The following is a 24,058-nucleotide window of genomic DNA, read 5'->3' as shown; positions in this document are numbered from 1 at the left end:
GTCAATCGTTTCACCTTTGGATGCAGGTGTTGTTAAGGTGGCACTTTGCCCATAAAGAGCTCATCCCCATCATTTTAATTTGTACAGTTCAACAAGTTGAGATTTTGTGTGTTTTTGTGGTGGATTTGCACATTCTGGTCATTTATTTCTGGTAGAAATGTTTGATTTGAAGAAAGAATGGAGCATCTCCTTTGCAGGTTGCGGTTTTATGGGGATTTATTATGTTGGTGCCACCAGTTGTATCCTTGAACGGTTCCCAGGCTTCATACGAGACGCTTCTAAGATCTATGGAGCCTCTGCAGGTGCTCTGATGGCCTCTGTTCTTTCTGTAGGAATCCCACTAGGTGAGCTGTTGGTCCGTACAAGACCAAACTTCACTCAGAAATGCGTCGTTTTAACTTTGCATCAGAAATCAGTAAATATTCCAGGTAGATGGGACGAAATTAAGGAGCATAATTAAATCATTACATTTTAATCTTTAATTCGGCATAGGTGTTATTAACCAAGCAGTGTTGTAGTTTGATAAACAACTATGTCACTGCTTTTACCCACATTACCCTCAGAAGTAGCCTATATTTTATGGACAGCTTTTTTAAATTTTATTTTGTGCATTCAAAAACACAGAAGTAACAGACTTGTTCAGTGTTCACTTCACATGACTGTCCAGCAAAGGTTTTGTCAGGTGAACTTCAGAAACTCCCAGATAGTGAAAATGAACACAGATCTCAATAAACAGAACTTTTTTTTTTAGTTTTTTTAAAAGTGTGGCAAAATAATAGACGGCACAAGATGCAAACAAATCATGATACAATTCAAATCATAGGAGATAATCTCACGTAAGGCCTTAGTTGACAGAATCACTTCTGTTTTTAAAAATTAGTCAATCATAAACGGAGCATCAGCTTTTCTATTTTTAAAGTGCTTCTGCAGTGTTTTTTTTGCATTAGACCTTTCTCAGCTGTGTGAGCTCCTAAACATGGAAACATGTCTGCAGTTGAATCAATTCTTTGTATAGTTTTACATTTTAATTATAAGAATGTATACTTCCTGTTTTGATATTAATGAACGCTGCATAGCTGTTCACTGTGTTCCTCTGTGCAGAGAAATGCTGTGCTGATTTGATGTTTATGGCTAAAGAGGCCAGAAAGCACAAACTTGGACCCCTGCATCCAGCTTACAACCTGCTGCAGATAGTAAAGGACTGTCTGCAGAGGGGCCTGCCAGAAGACGCACATGTTCGTGCCTCTGGGAAGCTCTGCGTGTCCCTGACCAGAGTCTCTGATGGGAAGAACGTACTGGTGTCGGAGTTCGACAGCAGGGAGGAGCTCGTTCAGGTGTGTCGTACAGTCTGGGGAGTTGAGTCGACCCTCCTGTTTAGAATGAACTCCTCTGGGGTCAACAGACATTATAAGCAGCCAAAAGGTAGAGGTAGATGGGACCAATATCGATACAGGCGTCATTGTTTTTAGATTTGGTCAAGTAAGTGAAATGCAGACCACAGTGGAGGGTTTCATACTTGAGTAAACTGATGAGAAAGATGTTGAATACGAGTCAGGGTGGAGGCCGTAATTTTAAGAATTTCTTGTGAAATTGAGTAATCAAACAGAACTGGCAGTGATTGTGTTTTTCTGCTAGGGGCTGATGGTGAGGAGTGTTGCAACTGCACTTTTGATGACCTCTCTCAAAACAAAGCTCAAACTGATATTTTTCTATCAATTCTTTTAAAGAAAATTATCATCTTTGGAGGAAACTTGACTCCATCCCTGTTTGTCCTTCAATTAACCAGCATGCAGCAATAATCTGCCTTTTCCAGGCCCTTGTATGCAGCTGCTTCGTCCCTTTCTACTGTGGTGTTATTCCACCCACCTACCGCGGAGTGGTGAGTGAACCAACAAGCCCTTATTCATAGGCAAGGACATGTTGTTTCCAATTTAGCCAGAAAATTTATGGTTGCAGCTCAGTATGTGTAGCATCTAAACTGAGGTCAAGAGGCAAACAATGGACGCAACCAACCTGTGCTTATATAAATGAAACAAAATGATGTTAAGTGTGTTTTTGAACAGTTCTTGCTTGTTGCACATCCAGATTTGTCGTTGATGTTTCTTACCACAGCTTCTCTGTGCTGTTGCCGCTAGTCTCGGCTTAGTAAACACATCCTACCACTTGCCCAAAATGTCCAAACTTCATTCAAAAGACAAATTCAGGCAAATGAGGAGGGTATTTAGCATGTATGCACAAAGTATCAGTCAAACACAGATTGATACGGTATCATATATCCAGTTTATTTGTTGTCATTCACATAATGTACCTTTTGAAACGTTATTTTTCTTATGACCAGGTAAACAGAGAGGACAACATTTTGTAATATAATAAAAAACAAACAAATTCTGGTTTACATTAAGTGTTTCCTTGTGTGTCGACTCTCGGACTGCATTTTTATTGAAAGGTGTTTCTAATATTTTGTTTTACGGTGGTCCCAAAGGACAAATAACATACAAGATTAAAAGCACAAACATTAAGGAAAACAATAGCAACTAGCTTTGTAGTGTCTTGCTTGTTGCATGTGTTCTCCCTTTTTGGTATTTTTAGCATATCTTGATTTACATAAATAAAGAAGGAATATTTCAAACACCTTTATAATACTGTATAATGCAATGCAATTCAATATGAGGCCACAAAATACAGCCTCCAAAATTACTGGTGACTAGAATTAGTTTTTAATTAATTATATTTATAAATGTAGTGTCTCATTTATACAGGGCTGTTGGATTACATTATTATGTATTGATCACATGCTTTAAACTTCTCCCTCTGTCAAGATTAACCTGTCAGTTTGATTTAGTCATTGCATGATTCATAAATAACTACATCATTATGAAATCTGTGTAGAGTTTGTTGGACAGTATTCATTAATTCAAATGTCAGAACATGTCAATCCATTTAAAGTCATTGATCAACACCTTTCCTCTCCACTCAGCATTATGTGGACGGTGCTGTCAGTGACAACTTGCCTCGCTGTCACTTGAAGAACACGATCACCTTCTCCGCGTATGCCGGTGAGAGTGACGTCTGCCCCCGAGGGAGCACGCTCAACTTCCACGAGGTGCGCTTCAACAACGTCAGCATCCAGGTCGACACGGAGAACATGTACAGAGTCGCCAGCACCTTCTTCCCCCCGGAGCCTGAGGTGAGACGCAGAGCCAGAGTCCAGGTTTCAGGAGCTTCTGCAGCAGTTAGAAACATTTTATTAGCCCCAAACTGGCTGGTTGGTTGACAGGTTAATCAAAATGAAAAAAACATTCATATTATCTCCAAACAATTTCTAAAGCATTATGGTTTCTTCATTTTTTTTAATGTATTTATCCTCACTTAAAGCAGCCGTTGTTTTCCATTCATGTTAGCTGGTTTCCATTCTTTTTAGCATGAAACATGGATGGTTAAAAGAGGAAGAGGTATAATTATACCTACACATCACATACGTGCAGTTTAAGGTCTGAAATGTTGTCTATTTGAATACGTTTTGTGGGTTTTAGTCTTTTTTCATTGGTTCAGATTTTTTTAACATAAGGTGGAATTAATTACTTACTGGTAATGATATTGATGAAAAGTGGACCACAAGGACGTCTGTCTGTGTCATGCAACATTTTTTATACTATGTGGGATATCTCCAGCATAAAAAATGCATGAGGAAGGGATGATTTTGAGCTCTATAGACAGTTTTCAACACTAATCACTATCCACCCGTCCAGGCCACCTATGTTTCTGTGTTCATCCTCTTCCTAAAGGAGGAGCTGTGTTTGTTGTCAAAGTCCTGCCTGAACTGAAGCTGAACTCAAGTATTTACAAGTTTCTTTCTGTGTCTCCATTTTGCCATCTGCTGGTCAGAGATTTATCATTGCAACCTTAGGATATGTTCATACTTTTTCAAGTCTGTTTTAAAACAGCAGTCAGGTATGAACACTGAAACGGGTTTTGCTCACTGTAATCATTCCTAATGTTCATACTGACCATTAGAAGACCCCCTGCAAATGCACTTATGATGTAATCTGTTTTGGGACAAAATCCACATTCCTCATTTTGAGCAAAAATGTATTTAAAAGTTTATCTGAAGATAATTTGAGGCTTCAGCAGTCTGAATAACATTAACAGTCTTTTTGAGCTCTGTTTGTGTCTCAACAGACAGTGTTTTCCTGTTCAGCTGCAGTGGAAGTATAGTAACAAAAAAAGTGAATTTGGCATTAAAAAGACAGTAATTTTGAAAGATATTGACTTGATTCGAATAATCTGGACGGCTGAAGCTTCATATTTGCTTCAAATAAACTTTTAAATACATTTTTGCATGGAAGGAGGAGGTGGATCACTTACATTGAAAGTGCATTATGAGGCTTTAATAGTCAGTATGAACAGGATTAATGATAATAGCAAGAAAAACATGTGTCCATTTTTTTTTGGCCACCTGACTATTGTTTAGGACAGACTTGAAAAATTGCGTATGTTTGGATTTTTCAGGCAATGGCTGAAATCTGCCAGAATGGCTACGTGGATGCTCTCCGCTTCCTGCAAGAGAACAGTAAGGCTATCTTACGATGATGACATGATGACATCTAGTCATGTAGTAGAGGCCACAGTAGCTAATAGATTAAAAAACATTCCGGAGAATAGGACAGTAAAACATAGCCAAATATCACCAGTAATCCAGTGCTCCTTATTGCAGAAATCCTCTTGATTTTAAATGCCCATCACAGATCTAATCAGCAGCGAGTGTCCTCTGAGAAGTTTGGAGACGGACATTCCCAAACCTGTTTGTTGTGAGCTGGCAAAGGAGCCGGCTGAAGCTGAAGAGTCCAATGAGGACACACAGCAGAAAGGACTGAAAGCACCTCGGGATGAGCACTGGTGGCTGGATCCACAGCTCATAGAGAGGCTCCCAGTTAACTTAAAAAAAGGTAAAGACAGTCACTGAAGGGCAGGTTGATATGGTAGGTTTGTGCTTTTCTTTCTGGAATATAAACTCATACAAAACTACAAACATATCAAAACATTATAAATCTTCAAAATAATAATAATAATAAATGCTAGAGAGATAAATATAATTTAATCTACTTTGTGCAGGTCCCTCAGAACTACCATTTTGCACAAATATTCAACTGTCATACATGAAATACATCATAGAAGAGGCAGAGATGCCATTTACTCCTCCACATCAGCCTCCATATACCATAATGCACTGCAGCCACAGCTTGCAGATCTGTTTTTTACATCGTAACACAACACCATCTTCAGTGGTATTTCACTAACAGAACGCAGCTGTATTGTTCTCTCCCCAACCATAAAAACAAACATTTTGTATCACCCTCTACACCAACATACATCAGGAAAATCCTCTTCATCTGGGACAAAACGGTAAAGAACAGACTGCAGATCAAACCAAAGTAACATTAATAAGCCACTGAGCCAGAATAGTAAATTTAATGCAGTAAAACTATAATGTTAACCTTTCACTGTGTGTGTGTCTGTATTTGTGTCAGCGTTGTGTGAAGCCTGTAGAGAGACGCGTACTGCTGGTGGTCTGTTCTCTCAGGTCACTGAGCTCCTGCCAGACAAAGTGACGTCATACCTGCGGATCCCCTGTACTCAGCCGGTGGAGTCAGCCTGCTCTCTGGCCCAGAGGTAAGACCCTCATGGTGCTGCTACATGTATAGCATGTATTCAACCAGCTACAGCAACACAACAGCTCAAGTATTTTCTAATATGCTTGAAGTCAGTTATGCAAATGAATTACAACAAATGCTCAGATGTTTTGTAAGTTCTACTGAATACTGAACCACAGATGCATGTTTTGGGGATGGTAATAGTATTACTTTGCATTTCTGGGGTGGTTTGCTGTAGCATCCAGGGAGTTAAGTTGACCTTGGACATAAACTTTTTTAAAAGCTCCCCTCTGGCAAGAGGCTGAGGTCTGTCAAGACCAAAACCTTGCGCCACAAGAATAGTTTCTTCCCATCTGCAGCCGGCTTCATCAACAAGGCCCGGGACCCCCACTGACATGGACTCTAACACCCCCCCACCATGGACATTAAACGTTATATTAACACAACACTCCATAATCTCATATTTGCACACCTGTGATCTTTGATCTAACATGGGGCGTTATATTATCTCATTCTCTTCTATTTAATATTTAAATTTTAAAACTGTAGCAACTCTTGTCACTTAAAATATATTTTACATATATATTTTTTATTGTAAATTCTTTTCTTCTTTATATTATTTAAGATTACTTATTTTTGTGTATATTTTTGACTGTTATGCACCACAACACCAAGGCAAATTCCTTATAAGTGCACACCTAATTGGCAATAAATCTGATTCTGATGAAATTCTTCAGGTTTGCAGATATCAAACTAAACACCTTTTGACCTGTTTGCTTTTACTATTCATTTAGATGAGTATTTACATTTTATGAGATTTCCTTCTTGTATTTAACCACATTTCAGAGGCAAATATTGTATCTAGTCTACTACATGTGTCTGATAGTTTTACTTACTTTGTATATAAAGATTTTACCTAAAACATGAAATAAGATGCTGTTTATCTTCATATCATCTTTCTGTCATCTTTTTGTCTGTTTCTCCTTTATTTTTTCTTTCTTCGTTTTTTTCCTTCATTTTAACAGTGGCTATTATTTATAATGGGTATGATTATTTATGTTCAAGTGTCTGAGTAATCCGTGACAGTGTGACAGTGAGACAACATGAACACCAGGACCCTGAAACTGAAGCAGCTAAATTAAATTCAGCCATTATTAATTTTATTATTTACACCTTTACTTCTCTTATCGGGACACGTCAAATACATTTTTGATACAGGACTTGTGGATTATTAGTGGAACTGCAGCTTTTATTTAAATGAAGGATCTGAGTGCTTCCACCACAGTTAATATGTAATTTGACACTCCACGACTTTGATTATTTCTCCCAGACTAGTAGACTGGATTCCTGACGTGCCCAGGGATATGAGCTGGTTCTACGGCGTGGCTGGAGACATTTATAAAAAGGCTTGGAAGGTCAAGGTGGAGGACTGCGAAAGGTGTGCAGTGTTATGACTCTTTCCCCTTTTTTTTATTGTAGCTCTTCACACATGCAGACTTGGTTGCACTGGTGAAGTACAATGCATCTAAAACTCTTAGCTGTACTTATCCACTGTGTCTTTTTACAGTGAGGTGGCTCTGCACAGATCTACAAGCATGCCATTAGGTCTGAACCTGTGGAATAATAGAAAAGAAGATGTAAATGCTCTCCCACTGACGCCAGAGACCACTCCCACCTCCGGCCTTACCTTTACCTGGAACACAAACACTGAGTCGGACCATGTGTCCCTGACTCCACCCCCTACACCCACCTTCTGCCCTGAGTTTGGTGAAGCCACCGTGGAGTCACCGAAAAGCGCAGGTAGAGGTTGGGGTTTGGGTCTGGGCAGAGCTGTGGGGTGGATCCGACATAGTGCATCTGAGCAAGGTTCAAACATCGAGAAGTCTGAAGACTCTATGTCCTTTTCTGAATTCAAGTAAATATATTTAATATGGCACCAAAAGAGAAGAATGTGAAAAAAGTTGAATAAATGAATGTAAAAATGCATCTGTGCTTTGTGGCGTCACTATCAAATCAAAAATATCAGCAGGTTTTTAAATGAAATAAATCGATCGGATACAAAAAGCAACTGTACTTAATGAAATGTGATTCATCTTGAAGTCAGTTTACACCTAAGTCCTGCTCCTTTATGAAAAACTGAAACATGTTCCTGAGGTTATAAAGTGTTGATTTTTAAAGCTGCACTAATCAAATAAATTATTATTAACAATGTATTAACGTATGTAACGTTTTAGCATCTTTCAGCATGTTGTTTTGGTTCAAGCACATTTCCAGCAGCAGCAGGCAGCTGTTTCCAGCAAAAAAATAAACCTTTGATGAACCCTCTGTACACTACCTGCACCACATGAACATGAACGTGTGTAAATGGGCGACTGTTTGCTAACACATTCGCCATATCAGCTTAATGTGGTGACAATATGTCAATGTTAGCTTGTTCTGCTGCTTCAAATTGGCCCAACAGCTACAACTCCTGTGAGGCTTTCATATTGAACCAATGGCTAAGACATGGGTTTATTGTTGCTGAATGCTAACCTGGTGATAATAAAATTGTCATTTTATCTTGGTGGTAATGTCAAAGTGTTAAAATTTTACAATTGAGTACAGTTGTAGATTCACCTTTAGAAAGTGAGATCTTGGCTTAAAATGGCACCAGGTTGTAAATACATTTATGCATTTAATTTATTGATTTTTAGCAATATATTTATGATCTACTATTATGAATTTATCTGTTATATGTAGTCCTCCATAATCGCCATACAAAAAAAGCAGCAGGATAAAAAAAAATAGTAATAATTCAATGAATTATAAGTCAATGGGAAAACTGGGCAGGTTATATCCTGTGAAAACTCTAAACAAATCTGTTTAAATATAGTTTTTCAAACTTTTAAATATTTTTTCACTTTTTACCTTCATATGATGATGTACATCAAATCATTATCTGGTAGGTATAAGTGTAAAAATCCTTCTGAGTGACTTTGTTGTCCCTCTTTTCTCCCTCCCATACTTACTGTTGGTTAAGTAGGTTATAAAAACTATATCACATGTCATGCCGCTGGCCTAATTGCAGTCAGTGAGTGAGTGAAGCAACTGCAGCCTGTTTTCTGTTTTGTAATATGTAGTGTTTGAGCCTAATAAGTTGTGTAACACCATACCATAGCCAAGTGACGCACTGCCCCTTTTACCTCTGAATGTAGTTGGAGATAAGACAACTGTTAACCAAACGCAGTAGCTAAACTCTGAGAGATGATTTTAGGGATGCGGTTTTGAGTGTCCATCAACCTTAATGGTCGATGGAAACATCAGAGAAGATGTTTAACTGGGATGAGGAGTGGAACATCTCTTTCGCAGGCTGTGGATTCAGGAGTATTTACTACCTGGGAGCTTTGAGCTGTATCCTCGAGCGGGTTCCACAGCTGGTTCAGGGAGCTTCCAAAATCTGTGGAGCTTCATCTGGTTGTCTCGTGGCTGCAGCTTTGACTGTTGGGTTTCCAATCGGTGAGTCATCATTTTAGAGTTTTCCCAGCTCTAAATCTTCATGATCTATAATCTTAATTGGGTATTTATATGAGGATCTTGTGGGTAAAAACCTGAAAAATGTCTCATGATGGTCACCTAATGTATGGAGGTTACCACTTTATGTAATGAAATCTGGTGTTTTGCTCTCATATATACCCAAAATAAACAAAACCTGACCTTGACTTGCCAAGTAAACATTAGCGATGTGGCAGCATCTAGTTAATGGATAATGATTATATTATGATGGTAACACATAAAGGTTGTGTTTCTTTAAATCAAACTTTATGATAATAAAATAAAAATAAAATTCAACATCTCTCATGTTTAGTTCAGTAAAAGTTTTTATCTTCTCCTTGTAGTAACTCGGGGGTATGTTATCTTGTTGTGAGCGCTACTGATTGATGCTGGAGGTAAACAATGTACTTGGCAGGTTCACTGACACACACAGAGTTAATGTTAATGGGAGCAAATTCCAGAGGTCATGTGGGGTCTAAAGCCAAAGGATCTAACTGAGGAAAAACACCTGTTTTCTCTCAAACACTCACTCACAAACTCACAAACAAACTCACGATAATGTCACATAAAAGTAAAATTACATCACAGTAATTTAATTTGTATGGTGTTTGTCCAGGTATTTTAATAATGTAACAACAACCTTAAATCCTGAGTAGAAATGATTAAAATGAGGCTCAACAATAAAGCAACAACAAGAAAAGAAGAGCGAGATAAGAAAACAATCACACAAACAACACTTCATAAAGGTATTGATTTCCTACATTACCCAGAATGCCTTCAGTAGCAGTCAGGAGTACAAATCTCTCTTTTTTTATATATCAAAGAGCCATAAAACTTAAAAGGACAAACATAATAGCTGCAAGAAATTGATAATAACAAAAGAGAATTTGTATATTAAAGATTATCTATCTTTTATGTTAATCAATTCTCTGATTCACCTATTTAATTATTAATTAAATGCTGAATTTGCTGCATTTTCCTCCTCAGAACAACTCTGTGTTGATGTTTTGACTGTGGCGAAAGAGGCCAGAAAACACACTCTGGGAGTTTTCCATCCGACCTTCAGTCTGCTGCGGACAGTACGGGACTCCCTGCTGGAGAAGCTTCCACAAGACGCCCACCTTCGGGCCTCCGGAAAGCTCTGTGTGTCCCTCACCAGACTTACAGATGGGAAGAACGTGTTGGTGTCCGAGTTTGACAGCAGAGAGGAGCTCATTCAGGTAGAACTGAGCACTGAGAATAGACTCTGTAATGGTTTGCAGTCTGATTTCACAGCTTCACAGATCTTGATAGTAATTAAACAAATGCCAGAAGTTGAGGTTCAGATTCTCATCAATAGTAGATGTTTGTATCTTTAGATCCTGCATTTTCTCACTGTTTTCTACTTCTGCAGGTTTTGATGTGCAGCTGCTTTTTCCCTGTTTACTGTGGTTTCATGCCACCTTCATATCGTGGAGTGGTGAGTAGATGCTCTTAATCACATTCGCTCTTCTTTACTGTTCCTGTTCCTGTGTTCTCCCTCATTCCCTCCTACAGTTTACTGTGCACCTCACTTTTAAGCTCCATGTGTTGATTTTTTGAGTTATTATAACATCATTCAAATTATTCAGATTAGCATCCATTTAAAAAAAAAAAAAGCACAAAGGCAGAAATTAATCGTAGAAGCAGAGATGTCCACCAACAGCAGCCTCAATAGACCAGAATGCATTGCAGTCAGTAGACATGATATTCTAAGTCAGGAGTATGACAGAGACTTTTTCTTTTTCTGTGCTATTTTCATCTCCACCGACACTTTAAACTCACAGCTGAATGCAACAAGTTTATGCTCCTTTTCTGAGAGTTGTAAAGGGGACTCTGGGTCATGAGAGAAATAACAATAATAAAAACTTTATTTACACAGCACATTTCATACAGAAAAATGCAATACGATGCAATTCACAAAACATGAGGAAAAAAAAGACAAATGCAAGCCATAGGAACATTAAAACATCAGAACAGAAAGGAATAAAAAAGAGAGAAATCAATAACAAAAGTAGAATAAACAGGTAGAAGAAAAGGTGAGCAGCCCAAAAACATAAATGACAAAATGTTATCACAGAATATTTTTAAATGCAGTGAACATATATATCATTTGAAAGACATAGAAACAGTACATACATGCATTCAGTGGGGTATTTTGTTCAGTTTTTGTTTGTTTTTTTAAGTATTTTTGAGCATTTTTCCCCATTATTAGATAATAGGCAGTATAGAGCTGACAGAGACAGAGGAGGCTCAGATTCAAACTGGTGACATAATGACCACCTGGTCAGGGTCTTAAACCCCTAGACCATCAGGATGCCCCACTGCTTCAGGTTTAAGCATTTACCTCCAGGGCTTCTTCACATTTTTAATCCTTTTTTAAATCCCTGACCAGTGTATGAATCCAGGATCTGTGGTATCAACATTCATCCAGCTCTCTTTCTTCTCAGCACTACATGGACGGAGCTCTGAGCAACAACATGCCGTTGTTAGAGCAGAGAAACACCATCACCATGGCCCCGTTCTCAGGCGAGAGCGACATCTGCCCCAGAGAGGGTACGTTCAACTTCATCGAGGTGCACTACGGCAACGTCAGCATCCAGGTCAACACCGGCAACGTGCACCGGGTCTATACGTCCTTCCTCCCACCCAGGATTGAGGTGAGTGGAGCCTAAACGTGGTTTTTAATTGAGAGCTTTCAGCAGCAGACAAATGAATCTTGTGTTGGATGATCTTTTTACTGTAAAATCAAACAAACATTCATGATTTCCACTTTTTTTATTTGACAGAAACTGGCTGAAATCTGCAACAATGGCTACGTGGATGCTCTCCGTTTCCTGGGAGACAGAGGTGAGCTCCTCCACCTTCATCCACCTCACCGCTTGAGTCTTTAGTTCACACATGTAATAACAACCAAAACATGTTATTAGTCAACTGTCTGTTATAGATCTGCTTGGAACACAGTGTCTTCCTCCCAGTTTGGTGGCGGCGACGGACACAGTGAAGCCTGCTTGTTGCAGGCAGGTGAAGGAGTCGACTCAAGCGAAAAAATCCAGAAAGACGATGTTGAACGGACTGAACTCTCCTCAGGAAGAGCATCGGTGGCTGGACGTGAAAGTCATAGAGAACCTGCCAGTGAGCCTCAAGAAAGGTAAGGACAGCTGGTTAGAGCCTGTTCTGTAATCAGCAGGTCAGAGGTTTGATCCCTGCAACAGCCAATAAGATCAAATTTTAGGTTTTTGTTGGTTCAAATTCAAGCAAAAATATGGGAGTAGATTTGTTTCATGATAATTGAACAAATTCTCCCATGAATTAAACAAAAAAAGATTAGAAAAGAGAAAAGTGAAAGAAAAGTGGAGCATATTGTAATAAAATGTTGCACTCTTGTGTAGTTTTATTGTAAATTTCGCCTTTGAGGTCATTTTTTGGTGTCATATTATTTCTATTCTCTATCAATTTAATTTTATTTGTTTGATTCTGGGGAGATTTTGTTCAATTATTATAAAATAAATCTAATTCCACTGCCCCGGTGAAGCAGCTCAGTGGGTCATCACTGGAAAACATGCATGTTTTTAATGTCTTTAAATGGATAATTAAAGTTTAGAATAAAAAGTAAATTGATATAACAGTGCACATACCTGCACACAATATAACAAAAAAAAAGGCAAACCCACAGGTGCTTACAAAATCAGTTTCTATACAATACCAGTATGACACAGGCATTAACAGTTGTGTGTATGTGTGTGTGTGTGTGTGTGTGTGTAAGTGCTGTGTGAGGCGTGCAGGGACAGTCATGCTGGTGGCGGTCGGTGGTCTCATCTCACTGAGTTCCTTCTGGTCAAAGTGGTTTTGTATCTGCTGGCCCTCCTCACTCTGCCCATTCAGCTGACCTTCTTACTCACAAAAAGGTAAACCCAAGATGGCCGACAAAAACACTTAGCATCACTTAAATGTTGTTTTTTTTTTTACACTTATGATAATATTGGTTGTTTATCGTGACAGCATGATACTATCAGGCTACACAGTGATTCGCAGGCTGTCGATGCTGACCACAGATCTCTGCAGACAGACGTGGAGCAGTGGAGGCGAGGACACCAGCAGGTGTGAGCACAATGCAAATACAATTTTCTTTTCTTTGACACTTTACTAAATTAATAAATTAAATATCAATTCAAGAGTTCCATTTTAAAAAAAAAGAGAAATCCAGCCTCAGTAGATTCAACTGAAGGTGCCTCTCTTTGGCGGGAAAAAGTGATGTCGTCTCCCACATAATTATGGCTGGCATAGAAGTTAAACTACACAATATTGTTGTCATTGCTTTATTTAAATTGCTTTTAAAATGTAGATTTTTAGCAGCTGTAATTATGTGACTGTCTTGTACATATATGATGTGATATGAAGATGATTTAATTTTTACTAAAAATAGAAATAAGGTGACTCTGTTTTTCGGTTATTACTGCAATACACCTGCCGCTGTTAAACTAATAAGTCTTATAAAGAGATCATGTCATTACAGAGCCATCAGGGTTCTTCTTGGTGCTCATTCCTCTCTGTGTTTCTTATTTTCGTGTCCTCCAGTGTGTCTGCAGGACAGAACTGCAGCAGCTTCTCCTCTGGTTCAGACCTCAGTAACAACAACAAAAACATTCAATCTTTGACCTCAACGCTCACTCCGAATTCCCAAAACCTTCGTTTGGATGACCTCCTCTCGCTCACCTCGACCTGTTCAAGTCCATCCAACCTCCTCGCCACCAACACGTCTACATCTGGAAAACTGACTTTAAACCACAGAAGTAAACAGACACATCATCAACCGTAAACCAAGCAGCCAAGACTGTGCAGAATTTCAGTATTGTTTTATGAATGTTATGTATTTTTGGCCCAATCAATCAGGGATGTGTAGTAAAATTAATATTTATTAGTTATATTATAACAGATCTCACTTGTGCTTAAGAAGGATTTTTTTTAAAAATTTAGATTTGTTTGAATGTGGACCATAATCTTCAAAACCAACTGAAATGAAAGCGTATGCCAACCAAAATAATTTAGTATAATTTAACCATTCAGATATTTGTTTCAATGTAAAGTTAGTTACCTGCTAACTGAAACAAGTTCACTGCCAATATCTTTTTTTTCCCATCTAGACTGTATCAAAATAATTTCACCTAGAAAAAGGCCCATAACTTATCACTGCTGTAATTTTACAAGTTTATAATTTTGTTGTTACAGAAATATTTTTGAAGGTTAATGTACAAAATGTTTTAAGATTTAATAGATTTTTTTTTACTTTATCTTACATATTAGCATGTTAACTGTCTGGTACTGTTGGGTGTTATGTGCTGCAGGGCTGCAACAAGCACCCACACGTTACGCTGCCGAAAAGTTTGAGGTGTTTAAATCTTTACTTGTAGAGCAATTCTGCATTTTGACCTTTGACCTCCTTAAAGGGGCACCAGCAGCAGAAAGATTACTGAATAACATTTAAAAGCAAGTTGATTTCAGGAATTTCTTAAAGCCCAACTGGCACTCCAAGAAGGTTTATCATACTTGATTTTCCCCCAAAAAGGTTGTTTTTCAGCTGAATCCAGTAAAACATACTGGATATTTGAAACTAACTGGTTAATTACAGCTTTGACTCAAAAGAGTCTATTTTAAGAGGTGTAAAAGTTTGGTCATGAGATAATGTGTGAATATTATAATCTGATCATCTACCTCCACTCAGGCATCCTGTGGACAAAGTTACACATCATGTTACTCACATCCTGCGTCAGAACCTCTGTTGCATGTCGGCTCTTCTCTTTCGCTTCAGGCTCCACATTCAGCTGCTTTATTTTACTCTTTTCCTTGTATTATATATATTCTCTAAAACTATAATCAGTTATCATAATTACTATGAGTTAACCCACAATGCTGCGTAACACTAAAATGACTGAGAGGTAATGCAATGATATAGAAAAAGCATCATCAGGAGCTTTTAATGGACAAACGTTTCATAAAATTCCTTGTGAATGGCATTTTCATAAACATAGAAAACATAATTCTAAAATTCCTAAAGCAAAAAAAAAAAAAAAAAAAGATTAAAATAAAACCCATTTGAGTTTTGTAACTTGATATTGAAAGGCATGTCAGAGGTTCCTCTAACATCCATCATGAGTCTGGTTTCATTGAGCGATCACTTTGCGTCGTGATCACGTCATAGCACCATGAATGTAACGCGTTAATGCTCGTTAAATCCTCACATTGAGGATCACGTAGGCTCAGACTGAGCAATCAAGCTTTTAAAAATGACCATCTGGAGTTTTATCTACTGTCAGAGAAGTAGATACGAATGTTTACACTTACTGCATCGCTGTGCAGTACAGTACAGTACAGTACAAAGGCAAAACAAATGTTTAAAATACATGAGTTTCTCCAAGGACAGTATCATTGTCAAGTCCCTGATTTCACATATTTAAAAAGACTGCCGTGAAGATAATCATACATGTATACAAGACCACAAATAAAATAAAAAGTGCAGAGAGAATATTCTGCAAAATTGCTAAAAAAGTCCATCTATGTGTGTATATTCCACTCAGACACTAATAAAAAGGAGGAAAAAAAAAATCTAAAACCCGACAAAAGAGGTGGAGGACAGAGTCGGCTGAGGTCTGTGCTGGTCCACGCTGATACAGTCATGCAGGCAGGGACGCTGTAGCCTCTCGCTAACGTTTTCCTCATATGCTGCCGTCCTTTGGTCCGCCGCTGATGTCTGGTATCTGATCTGCGAAAGACTGGGTCATCCACTGTCCGTCCGGGAGCTGACCCGCTGCGGTCAGTGATGTGGTCGCGCTCTGTGCTCCTTCTGAAGACGGAGAACAGACAGACTGAAGCCGTGTGCTGAGACTGATGAGACACTATTCATGACTAGAGGGGAGTTTGTCAACATGTTTAATTTGAGTAAAATAAACTGGATTTAATAAAATGTAGGAAGCCTACAATGTTTGTGATTCTATGTATCTGACTAGATAGTATAGCCTTTCGGCATTTATATTGACAATCAACTTATGGTTTCAATCATTTTTCAGTCAAAGATGTCAAACACTTGCTGGTTCCAGCTTCTCAAATAAGAGGATCTGATTATTTTCTTGTTGTATATGATAGTAAACTGAATATCTTCTGGTTTTGGACGGTTGGCTGGATAAAACAAGGCATTAGGATCACTGTCACTTTAGCCTCTTTTTTTAGTTAGTTAGTTGCACCCCTACTTTACTTAATGGTAAATGTTGTATTCCTAATCCACCAGCCTGGGTGGATAATTCAAGGAATTTCAACTAAATAGTGCATCTGCTTTCAAGCAAAGTTTTACACTTTGTAACCAGACAATTCTATATATTTTCTAAAGGCCCAAACACACTGAGAGAGATAATTGATGCACCCCATTTGATTGATGCTCTTATGGCGCACTGCAAGCATCAGATTCGAAATGCCAACAACACAGATTCGTCCTGTTGTTCTTTGTATTAACTGCTGCATTAGTTGGATGTAAGGAATGAATGAAAAAGGAGAAATGCAGAGGAGGAAAATGAAACTAAGAGCGTCTGTCTCTACAGTAAATCATCTGTTGAGTGTTTGATGGGTATTAACTTCTGCTTTAGAACCTAACTGCCATGAAACAATCAGAAAATACCATTTTATTTCTCTCATTCACCAGCTTTCTCTCTCTCTCTCTCTTTTTTAGTTGGTCGCTGGGTCCTCATTTGACACTACAAAATTGAAACAAGGTCCGAGTAGGAGCGTCAAGGCAGTTTGACGCACCTTATAATACTTTAGGTGCACGTTCGGCCATTTAAAACAATAGGTGTACCTCAAAATGCATGTGTCAGATGCTTTCAGTGCGTTTGGGCCTTAATTCCCACAATGCAGAAAGCAGCTGGTTAAAATTAGAAAACACCACTGCTACAGACAGGAGATTGATATTACCCTTAGTTACCCTCAGCACTGAGTCTGTGTATGCTTACCTGTGTTTTCACCAGATGAAAATGTACAGTGACCGTTGGTCTGGGTCTGAGCCAGTCCCCCCTCAGGTCCTCTCTCTGTATACGCTCCACCGTAGGCATCTTCATAACCAGGATCGTACTGCTCCTCCTTAATCGCCATCCTCTTGGCATCCTCTGTTGATGTAAAGAAACACAGAGTAAACACATCATGCTCTGACCTGGATCCACAGAACAAACACACAGGCTATAAAGTCAATTATTATACTTTCCATGCCTCATAGCATTTTAAAAACTGTTCATCTTCCATACAGTATTTTACTGCTTGTAGCTTTAAGCAGCTTGTTTCTTCAGTATGTTACAATGCGGCGTTCTAGTTAAAAAGCTTTTAACTGCTATGGCTCATACTAGTTAAATACAGGCTGGATATTACAAGACTGTGCTCACCTTTGGCCAACTGCAGGTCAAACCTGTAGTCAATCTCCTCAATTTCAGTGCTTCTTTGGATGCCCCGCAGCTGATCTCTGAGCTCCCTCAGTTTGATGTAGAAGTGAACTTTGTCCTGAGCACGAGGGAACTGGGCACAACGAGCACTAGATGAAGGCATCAGATACAGAGCCTGTAGAGGGGAAATAACTGTCAGATCACTTCTTCTAAGCCGGTATTTATGATTGAAAGGTTTATGGGTGAAAAGTTCACTTTTTTTAGACACCTCTATTTTTTTTAGATGTCCTGCCATTTTGAGGATGCACAATTTGTCACTTTTTCAGCATTGATGCTGAATATGACTGGTGTCAAATAGTGATTTAATCCATTACTTAACTGAACTGTGAAGACTTGCATCTTCAGGTTAGGGTCAGTCAAAATAAATGAGACAGAATTCAAATGTTGAAGGACAACAGAGGCTTATATAAGCTTCAGTGTGTCAAAAGTGTGGACAAATAAAGCCACTGATTTCTTATATGCAAGTCATTATATCTGTATTTTTGCCTTTTTTCCACTGGTAGACAGTCGGGAGGTTGAGAGGAAACAAGGGGGAGAGAGGGATTGAACTGGGAATGTTGTAATCATGAAATCTTAACCAGTAGACCACCTTAACACCTTATGGCATCAGATTTTAGTCTTGAGTAACGTCCATAATACTGATATGCTATTTTAGACTGGTAGGGGTATAATAATTGATACAAGTATCAGTTTATCCTTTGTGATATTTACTGAGCAAAACTCTCAGCATCTGTTTCAGCCATTTGTATGATAATGACGTGTAAACATCCGCAGCAATTTCACACAGGAGAGAATAACATCAGTAGAAATCCTTTGAGAAGTTTCACTTCATTGCTCACCACGTCACAGTCTGGGATCTTGTGTGGCTGCAAACCAAAGTCAAGCTTCTGTGGTTTTTTACCAAACAACTCTCTGCAGAACATTTCGTATATGCCTGGGGGAGGAAAACAGAAAAAAACAGTCACCTTACTTCTCTTTACTGAGTAGGTTTATTGTAACAACTGCTGCTGCTCTGTAGTGCAAGAGTTCTTACATTTTCCATTGAAAACAGCAATAAGAGGTTTGTATTTCTTCAGTTTCTCTGTGAGAATTTTTCCTCCTTCACGTAACTCTTTACTGTTGAGACGAAAAACACAAACAAAAATGGTTACGATACAGTATTTCAACAAACTTCTAATCTCAAAGCTATCAGGAATTTCATCGTCATCAAATTTCAGTACAACCCAGAATGCCATCACAACAAGCGGCATCACTAATCTGACTTTCATGTACTGTTTTAAGTCTTTACACGTACCTTGAGAGGTCTTTGCTCCCTGGTGTTGCCCTAGCCACCATGTTGGTAAAACCCATTTTGTACTTAACAGGCAGAGTGGTGTCATGCATGTGGTTGAGCTGCTCTTCAGTAAATCCAGACAAAAACAGGCACTTCCCTGAAATTACAAAATACCCACTTATTCATCAAAAAAAGCTTAATTCCTCACTCTAAAAGGTCTAAAACTCAAACTGAGTCTTACAAAGGTAGCGCAGGATTACACACACACCCTTCACACACTCTTATATACATTTCTAAAAACTATTTGCAACCTCTGATTATTTTGGAGACCAGTGCAGAAACCACATCTTCACTATTACACATCTCAACTTAAATCTTGTAACTTACAAAAATGATTTCCAGGACCTGGAAACCATCGTCCAATGTAAGCTGCCATCAACCCTGGATTGATACCAATCTGAAAATAAAAAACAGCAGATGTTTTGTCAGTTTACAAACTGAAATCCATTCCTAACAGCACAGTGCTTTTCTCCACTGTTTAACAGCTGAACAAGGAGTCTTACAATGACATAGTCCAGGTTGTAGTCCAGCAGGTCTGGAAGAGTTTTTTTCATGACTTCCTCCTCTGACATTCCCTTGAAGCGGTCCACTTTCCTCTTCACCTTCTTGAAGCTCTCGTCGATCTTCTCCTGCTTGCCGTCTGCCTGAGCCCCAGCGCCCTTCTTGGGCTTAGGACCTGGTTTGGCTTTAGGTGCATTTGGGTCCTTGGGTGGCTTTGGTGCCTTAGGGACCTTTGGTGGTTTGGGTGGTTTAGGTTCCTTGGGTTGAGCTGCTCTGCCTCTCTTTTTGGCTGCGGCTACAAGAAAAGTTTCGATATCAAAAGGAAGAACAGTTTGAACCTCATAATCACATCAGACTTTCACTTCTCTGAACTGCTGTGTTGGCAATTACATTTTTATCTTAAGCTGCTGTAATATTACACAATTTAAAGGGGAAATCCACCAATTTTACACATCTGTTTCTAGGTTTTGGGGAGTATTACTACTAAGCCTTTTTTGTTGCTCCAGAGGGAGCTGTGCAAAATCATCAGTTTTGGAAAACAAACAATTAATCAAGAAAATCATCTACATATTAATCAATAATGAAAATAATAATTTGTTGCAGCCCTAGAGAAGATGTTTTAACCAAAAGAGATGGTAGTACGTTTTGCCAGGTTGGCAGGTTCCTGCTGGTCCATCATGGGTTCTAGATTAGCCATGTGTGCCATGGCCGTCTCTCCCTTCTGCGTCTCAGGGTAGTGAAACTGATGATTGGGGTTGAAGCCAGAATGTTGAGCCTGGAGAGCTTGAAACTGCTGGGCCGACTGGACCCTGTGGTATAAGGACAATTAAAAAAAACAAACAAAAACAAAACAAAACAAACAAAAAACAAGCGGAAGTATTAATACAACAAGCACAATGGTGGTGGATGTGCTGTAGGGCTGAAGCAGAGTAAGACCAGTGTTTAATGCAACCTAACTGTTAACCTAACCGCTTAAGTGTTAAACAATGATGATAGATCATTGATTAGATGAATAAATGAACACAACTGATGCACTTTTTTCCCAACAATTAGGAATCATTTCATCCTACTCAAATATAGGTTCACTGTTTTTCTACCGAGACCTAATTAAAATGTTTATTCATCATTTATATTCACACATAAAACTAATTCAGTGATAGTTTCACTTTTTAAAAACTACTATTCTGCATCAGTTTCTCAGTGGGTGTTAATGCACACACACACATATATATGTATTATATATTATACAAAACTACATCAGAATTATTGCTATTTTCAAAACCCAAATACCTTTAGACAGGTAAAGAAAAAGATCACAATTGTTTTACTTCGCTGCAACCATGTCAAAACCAGGCAGTTGTGCAAAATAAGTCACTACCACCTGACAATAAACCATGGCTTTTGACCTTCCTGTATTCCAAAAAATTGGTTTATCATTGTTTTTGGAAACAATAAAGTATAAGAAATACCATTATAACACAGTCTGGGTTAAAAATAAATAACTTAGTTAATTCTAAACACTCAGTTGCCAGTTTATTTGGTCCACACAGTGTTTTAAAGAGGTGTTGACTTCAGTTTTTGGTCATTTAATAAAAATCAGAAGCATCTCTTGCCTTAGCTAAGTTGGTCTAATAAAGTGGCAGAAGTGCTTGCAACTTGTTTTCACACCACATGAGAAACCACACTTTTAGTCCAAAGTCAACACTGGTTAGTGAATCAAAGAGATTATTGTACACATCATATTAAAGAACAGGTTCACAATTTTTAATGTCTGTCTTAAAACAACAGTCTTGTTTCTTGCCATAATCATTCCTCCTGTTCATACTGACCATCAGAAGATCCCTTCATAATGCACTTACAATGTAAGTGATGGGGGCAAAATCCACGAGACTCCTTCTGTGCAAAAATGTATCTAAAAGTTTATTTATAGCTAATATGAAGCTTCAATAATCCAAATTAGACAAATCAAGCAGATATGATACAGTGATACAACGTTACAGTCTTTTTAGTGCCAAAGTCCCTGTTTTTGTTACTATACTTCCACCACAGACACACTGTCCGACTTGATATGACTAACTTAGACTGCTGAAGCCTCATATAAGCTTCACATCAGCTTTTGAATGCATTTCTGCACAAAATGACTGTGTGGACACACTGTGGATTTTGGCTCCCATCACTTACATTGAAAGCACATTTGAAGGGGATCTTTTGATGATTACAGTGAGGAAAAGCTTTTTTAGTGTTCATATGGGCACCTGACTTATTTTAGGACAGACTTGAAAAATTGTGAACTTGTCCTTTAATGGGGTAAAAGAAAAATCATCAACATTCCGCCAACAAGATGTTTTCCTTTGTTCTCCCAGTTTAAAATCACAGCAAAATGCCATCGAGCTATAACAAAACAAACAATACACACGTCATCATTTATGGTGCACAACCCAAACTTATTAAAACAATGGTGAAACAAAAGTAAACAGGGCAGTGGGCGCACATGCTTTCATTTCATTTTCATCACACTCTGCCATTCATTGGTTTGCTGATACAGGCTAATCTGGCTCCTGTACGGCCACATTGTGGTGAGGAGGGGGACTCACCACTGATGAAGATACTCCGGGGACACAACAGGCAGTGATCCATTCAGCTTTTCTTCCATCTTTTGGGTGGTTTGACTTTATTGAATAAATGCGATATGTATGTTGAGGGAACACAGCTATGTGATGTAACATATTGTACATATTAAGAGGCTGGCAGTGTATGAAACTGAATGCATGTGCCAGGGGATTACAGACAAACTGTGGAGTTATCAACAAAAGATAAACCATAACAAACAGTATAAACAAAGGATAACACCAAATCCTGCAGCTACACATCTCCACCTGCTCAAATGTTGCCCCCTTCCTCAATGGCTAAGCTAACTAACAAGCTAACCCCGAATGAAAACCAGTTAGCCATTTTATAAACATTTTAACATGTAAAAGTACGACTTTATAGCCATTTCGTTTCAATTATAGATGTTTCGTATTCCTGGATGACAATATGAATGTACAGCTATTTAATAACAGTGCCACAAGTACAGCTAATGTTAGCCCACGGCTAGCCGATCAGCTAACTTAGCATGGATGAATGGTTTCGCGTACACTGAGATTCGTCGCAAAGAAAATGTGTAAAATTTGCGAGTATTTATAAACCTATACGTACCTGTCGTGGGTATAGTTTGAAATGTGATTCTCCGTGCAGAAAACTGTTATTTTTCCATCTATCCCGCTCTTCTTGTTAAAACATTAGAGATTCAACAGAGGCAACAAAGACATGACAGCAGTCCCTCCGATCAACTTTGACACCGGGAGATGCCAAGTCTAAGACGTAGGGGTGTAAACAAGAGAAATATCTTAAATTAAAACAAAGAATAATCTAAATGAAGAATATATATTTTAAACTATTGTACATTACAACGTATTATTTAATAAATATGTTTAATTGTAGTGGTTGTAACTTAAACTGCACAAGAAACACAAACAGACAAAACGGTACTCACCTATTTTAGCATTGGTATGAGCCGCTCGACTTTTAAACTCCATGAGGTTGTTTTCTATTGGCTGTCAGTCTTTAATATAGGAAGTGTGTGTTGCAGCTTTAGTGCAGTTTTTAATTACTTTGGATAACAAAGATCACACCTGCTATTTTTCCCTATTGATTTACTTTATTTTTCCACTCCTCCTCCTCCTCCTCCTCCTCCTCCTCCTCTTCTCATGGCCCTTAAAGTATAGTTGCAGTGTATTTCAACACCTGATTTGACCTAATTTAAAAATGTTTTGCATCAGTTATAGCTCCACTGATATGGGATTAAATTTGTGTCATAATAATTGAGGAAAATCTCCCAAGAATCCAACAAAAAATAAAATAAATTGAAAGTGAATAAAAATAAATTGAGAGCAAAAAAAAAAAAGCTCAAAGGCAGAACTTACAATAAAACCACACAAGAGTGCGACATTTGATTACAATATTCTCCATTTTTCTGTCACTGATTGGAATTTCTCTTTTGCTGTCACTTTTTTCACTTTCACTGCTTAATTTTTCAGTTTCAGCTCGGACACAAAGCTCATACGTGGTGTTACAGGTCTGAGTCCTGAGTTATTCACTATCAATTCAATTTCATTTTGTTCAATTATGACACAAATTTAATCCTATACAGATAGCTTTGGTCACAAAGCGCCCCATTGCAGCATCTGACCCAGTTTAAAGATTCCAGTGGGGCAAGTTTGTTGACCTGAATGTCTTCTTTTATAGCTACACCCATGTAAGAAACACGAGTTTGTGCAAAATAAGTCAATACAAACTAATAAGACATCATGGTTTCATGACCCTTTATCAGCAGAAAATATGTAGACATCTGAATATATTACAAGATTCTCATGGAAAACTTAGATTTCTATTTTTTTAAAGGCCTACATGATCTCCACATTGAACTGTATTTAAAGATCCGCAGCAGATCTTTTTGAAGATCTATAAAAAATATATAAAATTTGAATAACTTGTCAACTTGTTCC

The 24,058-nt window shown here is 38.3% G+C and overlaps 3 protein-coding genes across 4 annotated transcripts; 2 read left to right on the top strand and 1 right to left on the bottom strand.

Annotated features, from left to right (window-relative positions):
* Positions 1-21: 21 nt before the first annotated feature.
* On the top strand, positions 22-7,637 carry LOC137183440 (patatin-like phospholipase domain-containing protein 2). The gene is made up of 9 exons (XM_067590499.1): positions 22-344; positions 1,102-1,334; positions 1,814-1,879; positions 2,978-3,187; positions 4,510-4,570; positions 4,746-4,946; positions 5,529-5,670; positions 6,982-7,089; positions 7,219-7,637. Exons 1-9 carry the CDS (start codon positions 158-160, stop codon positions 7,568-7,570), a joined length of 1,560 nt encoding a protein of 519 aa, XP_067446600.1. The 5' UTR covers positions 22-157; the 3' UTR covers positions 7,571-7,637.
* Positions 7,638-8,600: 963 nt separating this feature from the next.
* Positions 8,601-15,334, top strand: LOC137183436 (patatin-like phospholipase domain-containing protein 2). The gene is made up of 9 exons (XM_067590495.1): positions 8,601-9,146; positions 10,170-10,402; positions 10,576-10,641; positions 11,651-11,860; positions 11,990-12,050; positions 12,148-12,351; positions 12,967-13,108; positions 13,203-13,301; positions 13,779-15,334. Exons 1-9 carry the CDS (start codon positions 8,942-8,944, stop codon positions 14,017-14,019), a joined length of 1,461 nt encoding a protein of 486 aa, XP_067446596.1. The 5' UTR covers positions 8,601-8,941; the 3' UTR covers positions 14,020-15,334.
* tdg.1 (thymine DNA glycosylase, tandem duplicate 1) lies at positions 15,149-22,850 on the bottom strand. 2 transcript variants are annotated; one of them, XM_067590496.1, is made up of 11 exons: positions 22,710-22,850; positions 22,106-22,180; positions 20,154-20,320; positions 19,514-19,806; positions 19,338-19,407; positions 18,972-19,107; positions 18,711-18,793; positions 18,517-18,611; positions 17,621-17,792; positions 17,198-17,350; positions 15,149-16,041 (listed from the first exon to the last, which is right to left on the bottom strand). In XM_067590496.1, the coding sequence occupies exons 2-11, from the start codon at positions 22,162-22,164 to the stop codon at positions 15,914-15,916; spliced, it is 1,356 nt and encodes a 451-aa protein (XP_067446597.1). In that variant the 5' UTR covers positions 22,165-22,180; positions 22,710-22,850; the 3' UTR covers positions 15,149-15,913. The 2 variants fall into 2 exon arrangements, with proteins under 2 accessions (XP_067446597.1, XP_067446598.1); XM_067590497.1 differs by lacking the exon at positions 22,106-22,180.
* Positions 22,851-24,058: the final 1,208 nt, after the last annotated feature.

Source organism: Thunnus thynnus, chromosome 5 (genome assembly GCF_963924715.1).
Source record: "Thunnus thynnus chromosome 5, fThuThy2.1, whole genome shotgun sequence".
In the NCBI taxonomy this organism is placed as follows: domain Eukaryota; kingdom Metazoa; phylum Chordata; class Actinopteri; order Scombriformes; family Scombridae; genus Thunnus; species Thunnus thynnus.
The sequence above is the reverse complement of the archived record's forward strand: the minus strand, read 5'-3'. Positions and strand labels throughout refer to the sequence as shown.